Below are 18,254 nucleotides of genomic sequence, written 5' to 3'. Positions count from 1 at the left end.
TGAAAACTTGCAGCTTCCTTAACCTTTATAGATGTGTGTTTTCCTGCCACTGCTGGTGAATAGACATTTTTGTCTGTTCAGTTACATTATATTAACATATACTATACAGTTTAAACCTTTTGTGACAACTATATGGTTGTTTTTTGCAGTTGCAGCTACGAGGTACTGACAGGTTGTGTAGAAATAGTAACGACAATGTATATATGTTTTCTAATGCAGTACTATTTCACATTACACTTATGGTTGCTGCAATCACCGAAGGTGAACCAGGTATGTGTCATACCATCTCAGTTCCAAACCATGCCCTCAAACATGGCTGATAAATATGCTGATGATTTAGGATTCTAAGGGAAATGACTGTTTCAAATAGTTTTACATGGTTTAGTATATCAGGAATTTGGATTTCTTAGTCAGCAGTTCATTTTCATATTACATTATACTCTATATACTCAGCCAACTTTCTCTCTTTCTGGAATACTTTGCCAGATTGTGATAATATTCCAGCAAAATATCCAGGCTTCCATAATTGGAGAGCGATTTAATATACTTGATATTCAGGTATATTCCCATACTCAGATATGGCAGCACACCACATTTGGCAGACTTATTTAAACTCCATAACCACAGGACCAAGGGAACTTTACTCTTTCTCTTATTCCTCCAAGGAAATGATGATCTACTATAAGGCCTCACTTGTGCCATCTCAGGAAGCAACATTTTGCTGTTCTGTGAAAAGAAGCTGTAACTTTTTCCATCCTAACTATTTTTATTTCATGTTATTGTTTTTTAACTCATGCTGTGCATGCTCAAGATGTTGCAAGTATATTGCTAATCAAAAGCAAAATTGTACTGTTAACTAGATTTTTGATAATCACATTTTTAGATGACAAGTACCATGTGACAATATTGACTATGCACTGAGGTGACAAAAGTCATGGGATACCACCTCATATCGTGTTGGGCCTCCTTTTTCCAAGTGCAGTGCAGCTACGCAACATGGCATGGACTCAACAAGTTGTTGGAAGTCCCCTGCAGAAATCTTGAGCCATGCTGACTGTAATTTTCCATACCTGTGAAAGTGTTGCTGGTGCAGGATTTTGGGCAAGAACTGGTCTCTCAATTATGTACCATAAATGTTTGATGGCTTCATGCCAGGAAATTTGGGTGACCAAATCATTTACCTGAACTATCCAGAATGTGCTCCAAATAAGTCACGAACAACTGTGACATGCTGCATTGTCATCTATAAAAGTTCCACTGTTGCTTAGGAAAATGAAGTCCATGAATGACTGCAAATGGTCTCCAAGTAGCCGAACATAACCATTTCCAGTCAATGATTCGTTTATTTGTACCAGAGGGCCCTGCCCATTTCCATTCCATATAAACACAGCCCACACCACTATGGAACCATCACTATTGTGTACAGTGCCTTGTTGACAACTTGAGTCCATGGCTTCATGGGGTCTGCACCACACTTAAAAACCTGCCGACAGCTCTTATCAAAAGAAATCAGAACTCAACTCTGAACAGGCCACGGTTTGCCAATCATGTGGGGTCCAGCCAACATGGTCACAGGCCCAGGAGAGGTACTGCAGCTGATGTGCTATCAGCAAACGCTCTCATGACGGTCATCTGCTGCCACAGCCAATTAACGCCAAATTCGGCCACGCTCTGCTAATGGATTTGATTTCTGCAATTATTTCATGCAGTTATCACCAACCACTCTATGCAAATGTTGCTGCTCTCAGTCATTAAATGAAGGCTGTTGGCCACTGCATTGTCTGTGGTGGGAAGTAATGCCTGAAATTTGGTATTCTTGGCAACTCTTGACAATATGGATCTCAGAACATTGAATTCCCTAATGATTTCCGAAATGGAATGTCCCATTCACCTAGCTCTAACTACCATCTTGCATTCAAAGTCTGTTAATTATCTTCACGTGGCCACAATCATGTCAGTAACCCATGGTCTAAGGGTAGCGTCTTTGATTAGTAATCAAAATATCCCTGATTCCAGGTTTGAACCCTGCCACAGCTTAAAGTTTGAATAAAAATCATCAGCTCTAGCAGCCCATGACTTCCATTCTGAAAATGGCACTGTCAAAGAGGGCAGAGAAGCAGACAGAGGTACTTTCTAGGCCTTGGCATGGGAAACTTCCCCTAAAGGTGAAATAATCAGCAATGACCAATGGCATGAAGATGCAGAGGGCAAGACATAATGTGTGTCCACATAACATGTCGCCTGTAACTGAAAAAGTGTCATGATGAGCTTCGGTAGGGACTACCAATGGGGAGGCTACCATACAATAAAGATTGAGTAACCAACAAAAGGATAACATTATAAAAGTCAGGCCATGGAATTTCAGAAGTTTCAATGTGGTAGGGAAAGTAGAAAATTTGAAAAGGGAAATGCTAGGGCTCAATCTAGATATAGTGGGGATCAGTGATGTGAAATGGAAAGAAGACTAGGATTTCCAGTCAGGTGAGTATAGGATAATATCAACAGCAGCAGAAAACAGTATAACAGGAGTAGGATTCATTATGAATAGGAATGTAGGGTAGAGAGTGCATTACTGTGAACATTTCAGTGATAGGGCTATTCTTATCAGAATAAACAGCAAACCAACACCGACAACAATAGTTCAGGTAAACATGCCAATGTCGCAAGCTGAAAATGAAGAGCTAGAGAAAGTATGTAAGGACACTGAGCAGGTAATTCGGTTTGTAAAAGAAAATGAAAATCTAATAATCATAGGGGATTGGAATGTGGTTGTAGGGGAAGAATCATAAGAAGGTATTACAGTAGAATTAGAGCTTGGTACTAGGAATGATTGGGGAGAAAGACTAATTGAGTTCTGCTATAAATTTCAGCTAGTAATGGCAAATACTCTGTTCAAGAATCACAAAAGCATACTTGGAAAGGCTGGGTGATATAGGAATATTTCAGTTAGATTACATCATGGCCAGGCAGAGATTCTGCAATCAGATACTGGATTGTAAGGCATACCCAGGAGCAGATACAGACCCAGATCACAATTTCGTTGTGATGAAGACTGCACTGAAGTTAAGACACTGGTCCGGAAGAATCAATGCACAAAGAAGTGAGATACAGAAGTGCTAACGAATGAAGAGATATGCTTGATGTTATGTAAGGCTGTAGATACTATGATAAGGAACAGCTCAGTAGGCAGTTCAGCTGAAAAGAATGGACATCTCTAAAAAGGTCAGTAACAGAAATTATAAAGAAAAATATAGGTACAAAGAAGGTAACTGCGAAGAAACTATGGGTAACAGAAGAAACACCTCAGTTGATCAATGAAAGAAGGAAATATAAAAATGTTCATGGAAATTCAGGGATACAGAAATACAGGTCACACAGGAATGAAACAAATAGGAAGTGCAGTGAAGCTAAGGTGAAATGGCTGTATGAAGAATGTGTAAAAATCAAAAAAGAAATGATTGCTGGAAGGACTGACTCACCACATAGAAAAGTCAAAAACCCTTTAGTGAAATTAAAATAAATCGTCATAGCATCAAGAGTACAATGGGAATTCCACTGTTAAATGCTGAGGAGAGAGCAGATAGGCGAAAAAAGTACATTGAGGACCTCTATGAGGGGGAAGAATTGTCTGATGTGATAGAAGAAGAAGCAAGAGTTGATAGGGAAGAGATATGCAATCCAGTAGTAGAATGAGAATTTAAAAGAGCTTTGGAAGACTTATGATCCAATAAGGTAGAAGGGATGGTAACATTCCATCAGAATTTCTAAAATCGTTGGGGGAAGTGGCAACAAAACAACTATCCACATTAGTGTGTAGAATGTATGAATCTGGCGGTATACCATCTGGCTCTCAGTAAAATATCATCCACACAGTTCCAAATACTGCAAGAGTTGACAAGTGCAAGAATTATTGCACAATCAATTTAACAGCCCTGCATTCAAGTTGGTGACAAGAATAATGCACAGACGAATGGAAAAAAAATTGGGGATGTGTTAGACAACAATCAGTTCGGCTTTAGGAAAGGTAAAGGTACCAGAGAGGCAGCTATAATGTTGCAGTTCATAATAGAAGCATGGCTAAAGAAAAATCAAGACATATTCATAGGATTTGTCAACCTGGAAAAAGCCTTCAACAATGTCAAATGGTGCAAGATGTTCAAAATTCTGAGGAAAATTGCGGTAAGCTATAGGGAGAGACACATAATGTGCAACACATACAAGAGCTGAGAGGGAATAATAAGGGTGGAAGACCAAGAACGAAGTGCTTGGCTTAAAAAGGATGTACGATAGAGATGCAGTCTTTCCCACCTGTTTAATCTGGACACTGGAGAAGCAATGATGGAAATAAGATTCAAGAGTGAAATTAGAATTCAAGAGAATGGATTTCAATGATAAGCTTGCTATCCTCAGCAAAACTGAAGACGTATTACAGGATCTGCTGAATGGAATGAACACTCTACTGAATATAGAATTATAAGGGTAAATCAAAGAAAGACAAAAGTAATGAGAAGTAGCAGAAATGAGAACAGCAAGAAATTTAACAATAGTGAAGCGGTGACATGTGGTATCACCGCTCACAGTCGTTAATGTGCGGTGAACCGGCTTTATTGCCATGCCCACACACTATGTTCAAGGGAGAGGGCTGGTGACGGAATGACTACAGCAGTTTTGTCATGTCACATTTATTCTTTGGAAGACTTACACTATGTTACAAATGCAATGCACCATTGACGTTCGTCCGCACAGGCATGTTGCCCTAGCGGTATGGCTTGATCACAGATCCTGGAGGGTGTACACTCCAGTGATCAGCCGTGGCACGACTGCATGGACCGAGCAAGATAAAGGCCGCATTGCCGAATGTCCAGCTCCCGGCGCGAGCGGAAGCGCCGCGAAGCCCGTGAACGGGAGGAAGGCACTGTCAAATGGAAGGGTGCACTCCACGAAACGAGCGACTGCGTTTCAGATTGCGCGTACACATTTGCGGGGGAGTCGCGCTCACTCGACGCATGTGGTCTGCGACAGTGAAGTCGGTGGAGCGGAGACGTGTGTCATATTTCATTGACTGGCTCGCACTGTCCACTTGCTTTGTTCCGAGCGTCCGGTGCGAGATGCACCGTTGCCAAAATTCGGTGCAGCGGTACAGCTGCACTCGTGAATGCCGGGCGTCACTTACTTGTGTCGGCTGTGCCGTAGTTCAGCCCTTCGCGTGTTTGAGCGGTGCGGCTGCCACAATAGGATTGATAGTTATGAAGCAGATGAAGTTAAGGAATTCTGCTACTTAGGCAGCAAAATAACCCATGACTGATGCATCAAGGAGGACATCAAAAGCAGGCTACCACTAGCAAAAAGGGCATTCATGGCAGAGAGAAGTCTACTACTATTAAACATAGGCCTTAATGTGAGGAAGAAATTTCTGAGAATCTATGTTTGGAACACAGCATTATACAGAAGTGAAACATGAACTGTGGAAAAACAAATGGAAGAGAATTGAAGCATTTGAGATGTGGTGCTACAGAAGAGCGTTGAAAATTAGGTGAAAGGTTTGAGGAGGTTCTGTACAGAATCGGAGAGGAAAGGAATATGTGGAAAACACTAACAGAAGAAGGAGCAGGATGATCTGAACATCTGTTAAGAACTCAGGGAATGACTTCCATGGTTCTAAAGGGAGCTGTAGAGGTCAAAAACTGTAGAGGAAGACAGAGATTAGAAATCATCCAGTAAATAATTGAGGATGTAGGTTGCAAGTGCTACTCTGAGGTGAAAAAAAAGGAAAAAAAAACCTTTTCACATGAGTCACCTGAGTACAAATGACAGTTCCAAAATGCACTGCCTTTTATACCTTGTGCATTCAATACTACTGCCATCTGTACATGTGCATAACACTATCCTACGATTTTTGTCACCTCGGTGTATTTGAAACAGAGCAAACTGGAACCCCCCATATATGCCTACTAATAGTTGATTTTTGTCTGTCTTTCACTGCTAGTTGATTCTAATTTTCTATATGCATCATAGCTACAAATCTATCCAATTATTATTTAAAATAATTCTACTACAATAATAATAATAATAATTCTACTACAATATTTAAGGGGAAAAACATTTTGAGCTAACAGACTGACTGTGTGATGATGGCACTGCTCATTAGAAAGATCAACATCCATGCTTTATAATAATGTATTTTGATTTTACTAAAACTAATTAACTTAACGTAACTCATGATAAAGTTCAACTGTACCTAGATTTTCCATTGCAATTTAGCTATTATGCTTGTTAGATTCAAATTTTTACCACCGTGCTCTTGGCACTCTACATTTATGGGACTGAATGAGACACTTTGCTAAGAACTTAAGCCTTTGATTAAGAAGTACCTACAACATGCATAAATGATTATAGATCTAATACGGTGTCATTATTTTTAAATGTCTTATTCCCACTGTGGATGCACAACACAGTTCCACAATTTTTTGTATTTTCCTAAACCACCACATATTTTCTGAACAAGATTACTATCAAAACATACAGAACATCTGGATTATTAAATTCTAACATAAACATTTTTCAAAACATTGTGCAATTTCTCAAACCACAATATCTTCTCATGCCAGTCTTTGTATTGCTACTACCTTCATTCATACATTCCTACTGCATTTGCCTTTGTAATAATATTAACAGATTCACGTTACTACAAATGTGTGTAGTTTTTATTGGTAAATAAAAGCATACAGTTTGATTAGCCAAATAAACCTGATTTCCGAACACCCACATCCCCCAATTACTTCAGATAACTAAAGCTATACTGTATCTCATTTGGATCCAGTCAAACTACAGGAAAGCATTCACAGACCCTTCAGAAACTCAGAATTTGCTGTACAATTTAATAGCAAATTCTGCTTTTAAAACATGCTGCTTCATTTGATGTGACCTTTATCTTGTTGCTTGACTCTGGTTTCTTTATAATTTTCCACGCTTATTTCCAAATGTACATTTCAAAATATTCCATGATTGTAACACAAGACCAGTAAGAGCAGTAGTTATTATGATGGAAAAGAGTTTTTTTTTGTTAATGATCAGCTGACTTAATTAAGAAACAAATGTTGTAAAGGCAGAAAATCAACATGTTATTACCAGGCTGCACTCTGCAGACTTTTAGCTGTCCAGCTATGTTGTCAGAAAACTGCTGAGGAGTGGCAGATCTGAGATCAGTGTAGGAATCATCTAGATCTTCTTTAGAGACTGTTCTCCCAAAACTGTAAGAGAGAAAAAATGAGCATTGTTGAACCCCGAGATAGAAATAAAAGGACCAGAAAATCAGAATTTTAACAATTATTAAACATTATTTTTTCCAAATACAGGAAACATAGCAATCACTACATTTTTGTTTTGATATGTTATAACAGTATTTTAACCTGACTGGAGAACATAAACTGAATGCCATTGCCTTCATATTAATAATATAACACACCTTGAATTTAAACTCCACTGTTGAATCCCTTGACCAGGGATTTGGTGACTGCATTAATGGACTATGTTGACTACATTAACAGACTATCTACAACATGTGACGGTCATTCCATGTGAAATCAACCAATAAAACAATAAATTTGAACACTGATGATTTAGAATTTTGAAATTTTTTATCCTTATATTCCACCATCCAAAATAAGACAAAACCCAACGTTAAAAATTCTTTGGACATTTTGTTTTTGAGTTTTAATTTTTAAAGTGCCCAAAATTTAGTGTTTTTGTCATGTTTCAAAACCTTAAAATGACTATATCTCATGTACAGACCTAAAACTTATACCATTTTATTCAGTTCATTGTAGGCTTTGAAAATATGCACTGTCTGACCAAATTCATTAAAATGCTAAGTTTTCCCAAACCAAAACTTTTTTATATTTAAAAAATTTAAAAATCAGAATTTTTTATGTTCTGAAAAAAAGTATGTTAGTTGTACACTATTTGTTAATATATACACCAAATTACATGAATGTATTCAAAGAGGAAATTAACATAATAAGGATCAAATTCATGACCTTATCCTGACTTTTTGATTACCTAATGATTACATCCATCACATACATTGCTGCTTTTGTGGAAACTCAAAGCATATATTTGTGTTGTCTGTACTGCATATTTACAGTATTTGGAGGCAGGGTCCCCCCCTCCCCCCTACCCTTGCACTCCACCCCTTCCTGCAGCGAACACTGTACGTTCTCCCTGCTACCCCAACTTTACAGATGCCAAGTTACATTTTGCAAGCAGTACTAATACAGTGTGGGAAACATTTTGGCTTGTGAAAAAGCTATTTTACTCTCATCATCCTTAATACCTTTAAAATAAGACTAAAATTACAGTAGTTTTATATTAATTACTAAAGTCTTTAAGGAAATATCTTTCCAAAATAGATGTGGATTAAAGAGCATTAAACAGAAGTGGGAGGAAACAAAATTAAAGAAACTGTTGCAGCTGACACACTTCCAGCAACACTTGAGATGGCAGCATTGTCATGGGCAGAGCTACAATTTATAAGTCATTTTTACTATGTGTATACACCACATATAGTTCAACAAAGCCACACCTCCAAATTTCTCTATCCGCACCTGACCCTCAAGGATGCAAACTGCAGTAGCAGAGGCTTTACTTACGCAGCTTATTAAATGGACAGCTGGATACAACGTTTTGGGAAGGGGACTTAGTATTAACTTGTTACCTTGTTATTCTTTCTAGAACTGCACCTGATTGGCACCCAAAACAAAATTCATGACAACCCACTCAATTTTATTACATTTCCATTACTTTCATGACCACCTGTTCATTTTCATTACTTTTCACTACTTTAATGACCTGTAGACACCATGTTAAATTATGGTACTGTTAAAAATGAAAATGTTATGTAGTAATTAAGCATACTTGCTTTATCAATTTAAAATTGTACTAAACTAGGCCATATAACATTTTGCTCCTTTAAGATCAGACAACCGTAACTACATTTTTGCCACTTTTGAGTTGTTAGTACCATAAGGTACACGGAATCGAGATCTATGTTACGATCAAACAAGCATAACTCTATCTTCTGTGGTTTCCAATTTACTTGTCAACGTATCTACTTTTTATGAATAATAGTAAAATCAGATAGACGGAAGAGCTGATCCATTTTTAGACCACATTATACAGCATTAATTTGTGAAACAGAACAGCTCTTACGTTTCTCTGATCCTAACAGAACTGTTAGAAATTGCTTTTTCCTCTACTTCTCTTTAGACACATTGTTGTCATCACTCTGTGACAACAATGAAATGCGACTTCTTGGCAAGTAAGATAAATATTGTTTTAGTTGTGAATGTGTTTACAAGCAAGTTGGAGCACTATGGAGTCCAAAGGAAGAAGGATGGTGAAAATGTGCCTGGAGAAGGAACAGAATTTAATGGAATCTTATAAGTATTAGAACCTGTTTCTTAGTGTGTATATTTCGGTAGTAAGTACTATAATAATAACAACAATAATAATGATAATAACAATAACAAATTATTATTATTATTATTATTATTATTATTATTATTATTATTATTATTATTATCTTTCCTTTCTCAGACCTTAGGTCTGGTTCGGAATGAAAGTGACGCGGACCTTGATCAAGCGTCACTTCCTTTTAACTGTACGGTATATGTTACATTGCGTTTAGGAACTTTCGGGTAATTGAACATGTATCAATAATTACGGATTTCTGAAGTTGTATATATAAGTTTGGATGTAGCTGTATTGCATTGATGTACTGGTGGATATTGCGTGGTATGACTCCTGTAGTTGAAAGTATAATTGGTATAATGTCAACTTTACCCTGATGCCACATGTCCTTGACTTCTTCAGCCAGTTGGATGTATTTTTCAATTTTTTCTCCTGTTTTCTTCTGTATATTTGCTGTATTGGGTATGGATATTTCAATTAGTTGTGTTAATTTCTTCTTTTTATTGGTGAGTATGATGTCAGGTTTGTTATGTGGCGTTGTTTTATCTGTTATAATGGTTCTGTTCCAGTATAATTTGTATTCATCATTCTCCAGTACATTTTGTGGTGTATACTTGTATGTAGGAACGTGTTGTTTTAAAAGTTTATGTTGTAAGGCAAGCTGTTGATGTATTATTTTTGTGATGTTGTCATGTCTTCTGGGGTATTCTGTATTTGCAAGTATTGTACATCCGCTTGTGATGTGATCTATTGTTTCTGTTTGTTGTTTGCAAAGTCTGCATTTATCTGTTGTGGTATTGGGATCTTTAATAATATGCTTGCTGTAATATCTGATGTTTATTGTTTGATCCTGTATTGCAATCATGAATCCTTCTGTCTCACTGTATATATTGCCTCTTCTTAGCCATGTGTTGGATGCGTCTTGATCGATGTGTGGCTGTGTTAGATGATACGGGTGCTTGCCATGTAGTGTTTTCTTTTTCCAATTTACTTTCTTTGTATCTGTTGATGTTATGTGATCTAAAGGGTTGTAGAGGTGGTTATGAAATTGTAGTGGTGTAGCCGATGTATTTATATGGGTGATTGCTTTGTGTATTTTGCTAGTTTCTGCTCGTTCTAGAAAGAATTTTCTTAAATTGTCTACCTGTCCATAATGTAGGTTTTTTATGTCGATAAATCCCCTTCCTCCTTCCTTTCTGCTTAATGTGAATCTTTCTGTTGCTGAATGTATGTGATGTATTCTATATTTGTGGCATTGTGATCGTGTAAGTGTATTGAGTGCTTCTAGGTCTGTGTTACTCCATTTCACTACTCCAAATGAGTAGGTCAATATTGGTATAGCATAGGTATTTATAGCTTTTGTCTTGTTTCTTGCTGTCAATTCTGTTTTCAGTATTTTTGTTAGTCTTTGTCTATATTTTTCTTTTAGCTCTTCCTTAATATTTCTATCATCTATTCCTATTTTTTGTCTGTATCCTAGATATTTATAGGCATCTGTTTTTTCCATCGCTTCTATGCAGTCGCTGTGGTTATCCAATATGTAATCTTCTTGTTTAGTGTGTTTTCCCTTGACTATGCTGTTTTTCTTACATTTGTCTGTTCCAAAAGCCATATTTATATCATTGCTAAATACTTCTGTTATCTTTAGTAATTGGTTGAGTTGTTGATTTGTTGCTGCCAGTAGTTTTAGATCATCCATGTATAGCAAATGTGTGATTTTGTGTGGGTATGTTCCAGTAATATTGTAACCATAATTTGTATTATTTAGCATGTTGGATAGTGGGTTCAGAGCAAGGCAGAACCAGAAAGGACTTAATGAATCTCCTTGGTATATTCCACGCTTAATCTGTATTGGCTGTGATGTGATATTATTTGAATTTGTTTGGATATTAAGTGTGGTTTTCCCGTTTTTCATTACTATGTTTAGGAACTGTATCAATTTAGGATCTACTTTATATATTTCCAATACTTGTAGTAACCATGAGTGGGGTACACTATCAAAAGCTTTTTGGTAATCGATGTATGCGTAGTGTACCGACCTTTGTTTAGTTTTAGCTTGATATGTCACCTCTGCATCTATTATCAGTTGCTCTTTACATCCTCGTGCTCCTTTGCAACAGCCTTTTTGTTCTTCATTTATAATTTTGTTCTGTGTTGTATGTGTCACTAGTTTCTGTTTAATGACTGAAGTTAATATTTTGTATATTGTTGGTAGGCATGTTATGGGGCGATATTTAGCTGGGTTCGCTGTGTCTGCTTGATCTTTAGGTTTCAGATAAGTTATTCCATGTGTAAGTGTATCAGGGAATGTGTATGGGTCTGCAATGTAACTGTTAAATAATTTATTAATATAATGGAAGGAAACATTCCACGTGGGGTCTGTATGTGTGGATGGATATGTGCGTGTGTGCGAGTGTATACCTGTCCTTTTTTCCCCCTAAGGTAAGTCTTTCCGCTCCCGGGATTGGAATGACTCCTTACCCTCTCCCTTAAAACCCACTTCCTTTCGTCTTCCCCTCTCCTTCCCTCTTTCCTGATGAGGCAACAGTTTGTTGCGAAAGCTTGAATTTTGTGTGTGTGTTTGTGTTTGTTTGTGTGTCTATCGACCTGCCAGCGCTTTTGTTAAATAATTTAGTTAGATGTGAATGTGTTGAGGTGAACTTCTTTAACCAGAAATTTGCTATTTTATCATTTCCAGGGGCTTTCCAATTGTGAGTAGAATTAATTGCTTGGGTGACTTCGTGTTGCAAAATTGTCACTTCAGGCATTTGTGGTATCATCTTGTATGTGTCTGTTTCTGCTTGTATCCACCGTGCATGCCTGTTATGTTGTACCGGGTTTGACCATATGTTGCTCCAGAAGTGTTCCATGTCTGTTATGTTTGGTGGATTGTTTATTTCAATGTGTGTGTTATCTATTGTCTGGTAAAATTTCTTTTGGTTTGTGTTGAATGTTTGGTTTTGTTTCCTTCTATTTTCACTTTTTTTGTATCTTCTGAGTCGTTTGGCGAATGCTTGTAATTTCTGCTTCTTTTCGTCTAATTGCTCTGTCGCTTCTTGTTGTGAGATTTTACCTAACCTTTTTCGTTTTTTTTCCGAGATTTCATTTCTTATAAATTGTGTTAGCTGTCCGATGTCTTTTCTCAGTTTTTCTATTTTGATCTGTAGCCTGTGTTGCCATGCTGGCTTTGTGGGTTTCTTCTGTGTGTTGGTTGGTTCTGATCTCTGCCTAGTGTGTATATTTAGTGTAGTGAGTGCTCCTATATATACCAGTAGTTTTAACTCTTCCATAGTTGTGTTTTCATTTATTTTGTTGTGTATGATTGTGTTGATAGTTTTTATTGTTGTTTCGACTAGTGGGTTATTTGGTGGTCTATGCAAGAATGGTCTAATGTCCGTATTTGTGTCTTTGTATTCTATATATGTTAGCTGAAATTTTTCTTCTATATCTAATATCTGTGTCACTTTGTGTTCTATTTGTGCTTGTTCTGGTGGCTGCCTTAGGATTTCATTTTCCTCTGATTGTTTAATTGGTGCGTGTTGTTCTTTGTTTGTTTGCTCTGGGATGTTTGAGTCCATTACTGTATTTTCTTCTTCTTCTGATTGCACATTATTTTGTTCCAGTATTTGTTGTACTTGTTGTTTGATGTTATCTAATTCTGACTGGGGTATCCTGTTATTTTTTATTATTACACGGATCTGATCAGCCAGTCGTTGTTCTGTTAAAAATTTTAATTCTGGGTATCTGGTAATAAATGTTGTGTATACTTGTGATCTGTATCCAGTTGTGTTGGTTCCTAGGTTTGTTGCTTGGTAATAACAGAACATGAGGTGTCGATTAACTTCATCTGACCATCTCATCCTCTGCCTTTGTTTTCCTTCTAGGGTGGTTGCAGGAAGCATATCCTGCAAAACACCTCTATTTGGATTTAAATCATTTTCCAGTTGGCTAGCAGTGTCGTTACCATTGTGGGCGGGCATAGGGTTCAAGCGTCGTCCCCGACCATGACGGCGCTTGTCCGAGGCTTCATTAGTTCTGTCCTGAACCAACTAATCACACTAAAAGGGGGGTTAGCCCTATTAGTGGTTTGTTCTTTTCGTCGCCTTTTACGACTGGCAGAACATAATAATATTATTATTATTATTATTATTATTATTATTGCTATTACTGCTGTTGCCATTATTATTATTATTTTCTAATTATTGCTGTTACTCCTGTTGTCATTATTATTATAACTATTATTATTGTTGTTGTTCATGTTCATAGCTGAGGAAGAACGTGATGTGTAGATGCTTAGGACATTCATCCATTCAGATACAGATGATGATGCTTCTTCCTATGAACCGGACAACACTACAGATTCTGGTGAGTAGCCAAGCAATTACTAGACACTAGAGCAGTTCCAGTTAATTTTCTTTTCCCTTCCTCTGAATACCTGTCATGTTATTGTTATAGGCAGCGGTGTTGGACATGGAACGTCCCTTGTAAAGAATTTCACAAAAACTGCTGAGAATGCAGCTACTGCAGAAGTAAATCATCACAATCAGGATAAGGAAATTGCAGATGACAATGCTGGTACTGAGAATAGTAACGAAACAAGAAGACAAAAAATGATAGCGGTTAAAGAAGAATGGAAAACAAATCAAAGAAAATTAATCGACGGCATGGTAGGGCATATATTTCTACAAAGACTTCCGAAGTTCCTGCAAAATATGAAGTCAAAAGATTGCTCTAAATGTCAACGACAGTGCAGCAGTAAGTTTAATGAGCAAGACAGACAAAATATCCATAGAGCCTACTGGGATCTTGGATCAGTTGAGTACTAACCTAAATAAGCCAGTGGAAGAAGAAGAGAAACAAAGTGTGAGGACAAAATCAGATAACTCACAAAGGAAGAGGACCAAGAAATTCTATCTAATAAAGGGATCTGATAAGATTCAAGTGTGTGTGCAGTTTTTTCTCAAGACATTTGACATTTGCAAAACCTTTGTAAGAAATACTATTAAAAAAAGAGACGCACATCATGTAATTAAGAAAGGGTGAAGAGGATTTCATGAGCCAGGTATAAAGAGACCAGAAGAAAGTAAAGAGGCTATATGGAAACACATTAAGAGTTTTCCTACCCTTCTTTCTCATAACAAGACAAAAGAATGTACAGATCATTTATCTGCTGATATGAGTATTAAGATAGTGTATGAGTCATATCGGGAACAATGCTATGAGGAAGGAAAGACAGTCCAGAAATTATGGCTGTATATGGAGATATTCACAAACAAATTTAATCTGAAATTCCACAGACCATAAAAAGATGTGTGTGATAAATGTTTAAAGTTTTAACATCTTTTGGCTGAGGAAAAAGAAGGCAGAGATTTTAAAATGGAACAGGAAGAACATTTGAAAAGGAAAGAAATGACAAGGGAATTCAAGAACATTAGAAAAGAAAGTGCAAGAAAAGGCGAATCTTTGCAAGCTGAATTTGACTTACAAGCTGTGCTTTACAGCCTTAAGTGAATGCAAAGGCAGTATTTTATAAAAGAAGGCTCTCCATCTACAATCTCACATTTCTTAATGTAGGAGAAAACAAAACCGTTTGCCACATTTGGGACAAGACAACAGCAAAAAGGGGATCCATACAAGTGGTTTCATGACTGTGGGATTTTTTGAAAAATCATGCAATAGGAAAATCAATAACCTTGTTTTCTGATACAAGTGGAGGCCGGAACAGGAATGCCAACATGGGCACTTTTCCGATACATGTGGGGACCAGAACAGGAATGCCAACATGAGCACCATTTGTGGGCATGCAGTGAATACACTTGACATTCCAACTACTGACCAATGCTTTTTTGAGCCTGGACATTTACAAATGGAAGTAGACTCAGTGCATCCAAGCATCGAAAGAAAAAGTAAACATGTGGATGTTTTTGATCCCATTGGCTGGTATACAATTGTAAGAATGACCTTCAACAAGTATAGAGTGAAAGAAATGAATAACACTCAAATTTTAGATTTCAACCACTTCAGAAGCAAATAATTTGAAATAGGAAAATTGCTGAGAATGGAGAAACTGTGAAATGGCTTAAGGTTGTTTGGATGCAATATAGGAAAGATCAGCCTGACTCAAGTTTTGCACATCAAGACCTGGCCTAAGAAATTCTTCGAATTCAGGACGTGAAGACAATACTCTGTGCCCAGCATGTGACAGTCCTGTCTGCATAAGTAAAGAAAAAAATCTTATAGATTTATGTAATAAGGGTATTATACCTCATAAGTATTATACATTATATCAAGGACTCAATGCTGCTAAGGTCCGCGGCTCATAGTCTTGCGGTAGCGTTCTCGCTTCCCACACACGGGGTCCCGGGTTCAAATCCCGGCGGGGTCAGGGATTTTCTCTGCCTCGAGATGACTGGGTGTTGTGTGTCTCATCATCATTTCATCCTCATTCACTCGCAAGTCACCGTAGTGGCGTTAAAGAACTTGTGGAGCGACGGCCGAACCGCCCCGCGAGGGGTCTCCCGGCCACCAATGCCAGACGCTCATTATTATTATTAATGCTAGTTCATCACCTCAGTTATTTCATGTAAACCACTAATTTTGGTTCGTTTAAATGTCTGTATTACATTTGAAACAATAATCCACAAACAGAAAAACAGGTGTGAGGGAGCATTGTGTTCTGTTAAAGTGATTTTTCCTACATTATGTAAAGATTAAAAAACAAGAATATTATTTGTTACCAGTATTTTTTTTTTAAGTTCAGTGTTAAATAATAATGACTGAAAATAATAATGACTTTTATTCTCTTGCTTGTAGTACTCATTGAATGGCACTGACAGACATTCCCATAGCTTATTCCATGTAATCTGTATTTATGAAGACATTATTAACACAACTGCAGGAATGTTTAATATGATAATATTGCTTAAAGCTGCATATTATTTGTTTGATGTTCAATTGTTATACAGCAGCAGCCATTAAGTTAAGGATTGGAAAAACATAGCTACATGCATAATTTCATAAAATATTTCATTAGTGTCCACCCAGCGACTATAATATGTAACACCTAGAAGAAAACAACAGTCAATGAAGTATACTCTTTATTTACAAAAGAAAGGTTAGTGAAAAACTATTAGAAGGTACTCAGCATTTTGGACAAAACCTTTAAATCGAATTATCTCAAAACACTGTTTTTGGAGTTACATTTTTTTGATCCTAAATGGGTGAACTGACAAATTATGTAAGAGATAGCATGCATTTTCCATTTTATATAAGTTATAATTCACAGTCCTTGTAGTACATATTTACTGTGTGTGTGTGTGGGTGAGGGGGGGTCATGGATGTATAACTAAATGGTTTAAATGGCTCTGAGCACTATGGGACTTAACTTCTGAGGTCATCAGTCCCCTAGACATTAGAACTACTTAAACCTAACTAACCTAAGGACATCACACACAGGATTCGAACCTGCAACTGTAGCAGTCACGCAGCTCCAGCCAGGATGTATAACTCCTTAAGCACATGAGTTCAGTGGATAAAGTGGCAGAAAACTCCAGTGTCATGATTTTGAATGCTTAGTCACCCAATAAACTGTTGAAAGGCAAGTGTTGGAATATGACATACCAAGCATAGACAACAAAGTGGAATATTGTACTTGTCATATTACGACATGCGCATTTCATTTTTATACTGGGAAATTTAGCATTTTAAATCATGACTGGCACATTTTTGTCTCTTTGTCCCCTAGTGGTGTTCATATAGCATGAAACTAGTGGTTTAATAAATGCATATAGAACAATAGTCGAAGTTGTTTTCTTGATACTCATATTAATCAGTAGTGGAAGCACAACATGATCAAATATTAACTTCATTCCAACTGTCTGAGTGGGGCAAAGCATATGTCATCAGTCACTTGTAAGTGACAAATGATGATCTTAAAGCATAAAAAAGGAGCATGCCATGAAATTTTTACAAAGCCATTGCAGTCACAGGGACACAGAAGTATTATGCACGTATTGCTGTAAGTAAAGTCAAAGGTAAAGCAAGAATTGTTTCTGATTTTTAAGGAATTTGATGTTCGTAAAAAATCCATGAGGGTCCAAATGTTGCATCCTTTGGAGAAATTACAATATTTGTTGCTTGTAGGTATACTGTGTGATCAAAAATATCCGGACATCCCAAAAAACATACGTTTTTCGTTTTAGGTGCCTTGTGCTGCCACCTACTGCCAATTAGGCATCGTGAAAGAGCAGAATGGGGCACTCCACAGAACTCACAGACATCGAACATGGTCAGGTGATTGGGTGTCACTTTGGTCATACGTCTGTACACGAGATTTCCACACTCCTAGACATCCCTAGGTCCACTGTTTACGATGTGATACTGAAGTGGAAACATGAAGGGACACGTACAGCACAAAAGCGTACAGGCCGACCTTGTCTGATGACTGACAGAGACCACCAGACAGTTGAAGAGGTTCGTAATGTGTAATAAGGAGACACGTATCCAGACCATCATGCAGGAATTTCAAACTGCATCAGTATCCACTGCAAGCACTATGACAGGCAGGAGGTGAGAAAACTTGGATTTCATGGTTGAGTGCCTGCTCATAAGCCACACCTTATGCTGGTAAATGCCAAATGACACCTTGCTTAGTGTAAGGGGCATAAACATGTTCGATTGAACAGTCGAGAAACATTGTGTGGAGTAACAAATCACGGTACATAATGTGGTGATCAGATGGCAGTGTGTGGGTATGGCGAATGCCCGGTAAACATCATCTGCCAGCG

General features: G+C 37.4%; 1 protein-coding gene across 3 annotated transcripts in view; it reads right to left on the bottom strand.

The window, feature by feature from the left end:
- The window catches only part of LOC124595404 (synaptotagmin-15-like), a 233,943-nt gene that overhangs the window by 45,107 nt on the left and 170,582 nt on the right, over positions 1 to 18,254 (bottom strand). For all 3 annotated transcript variants that reach the window (XM_047134133.1, XM_047134135.1, XM_047134134.1), the window contains exon 3: positions 7,129 to 7,250. In XM_047134133.1, the coding sequence (XP_046990089.1) occupies positions 7,129 to 7,250 (122 nt within the window). The remainder of the gene's footprint in view (positions 1 to 7,128; positions 7,251 to 18,254) is intronic.

This window comes from Schistocerca americana, chromosome 2 (assembly GCF_021461395.2).
Source record: "Schistocerca americana isolate TAMUIC-IGC-003095 chromosome 2, iqSchAmer2.1, whole genome shotgun sequence".
Classification (NCBI taxonomy): domain Eukaryota; kingdom Metazoa; phylum Arthropoda; class Insecta; order Orthoptera; family Acrididae; genus Schistocerca; species Schistocerca americana.
Note: the sequence above shows the minus strand (reverse complement) of the source record. Positions and strands in the feature narration are given on the sequence as shown.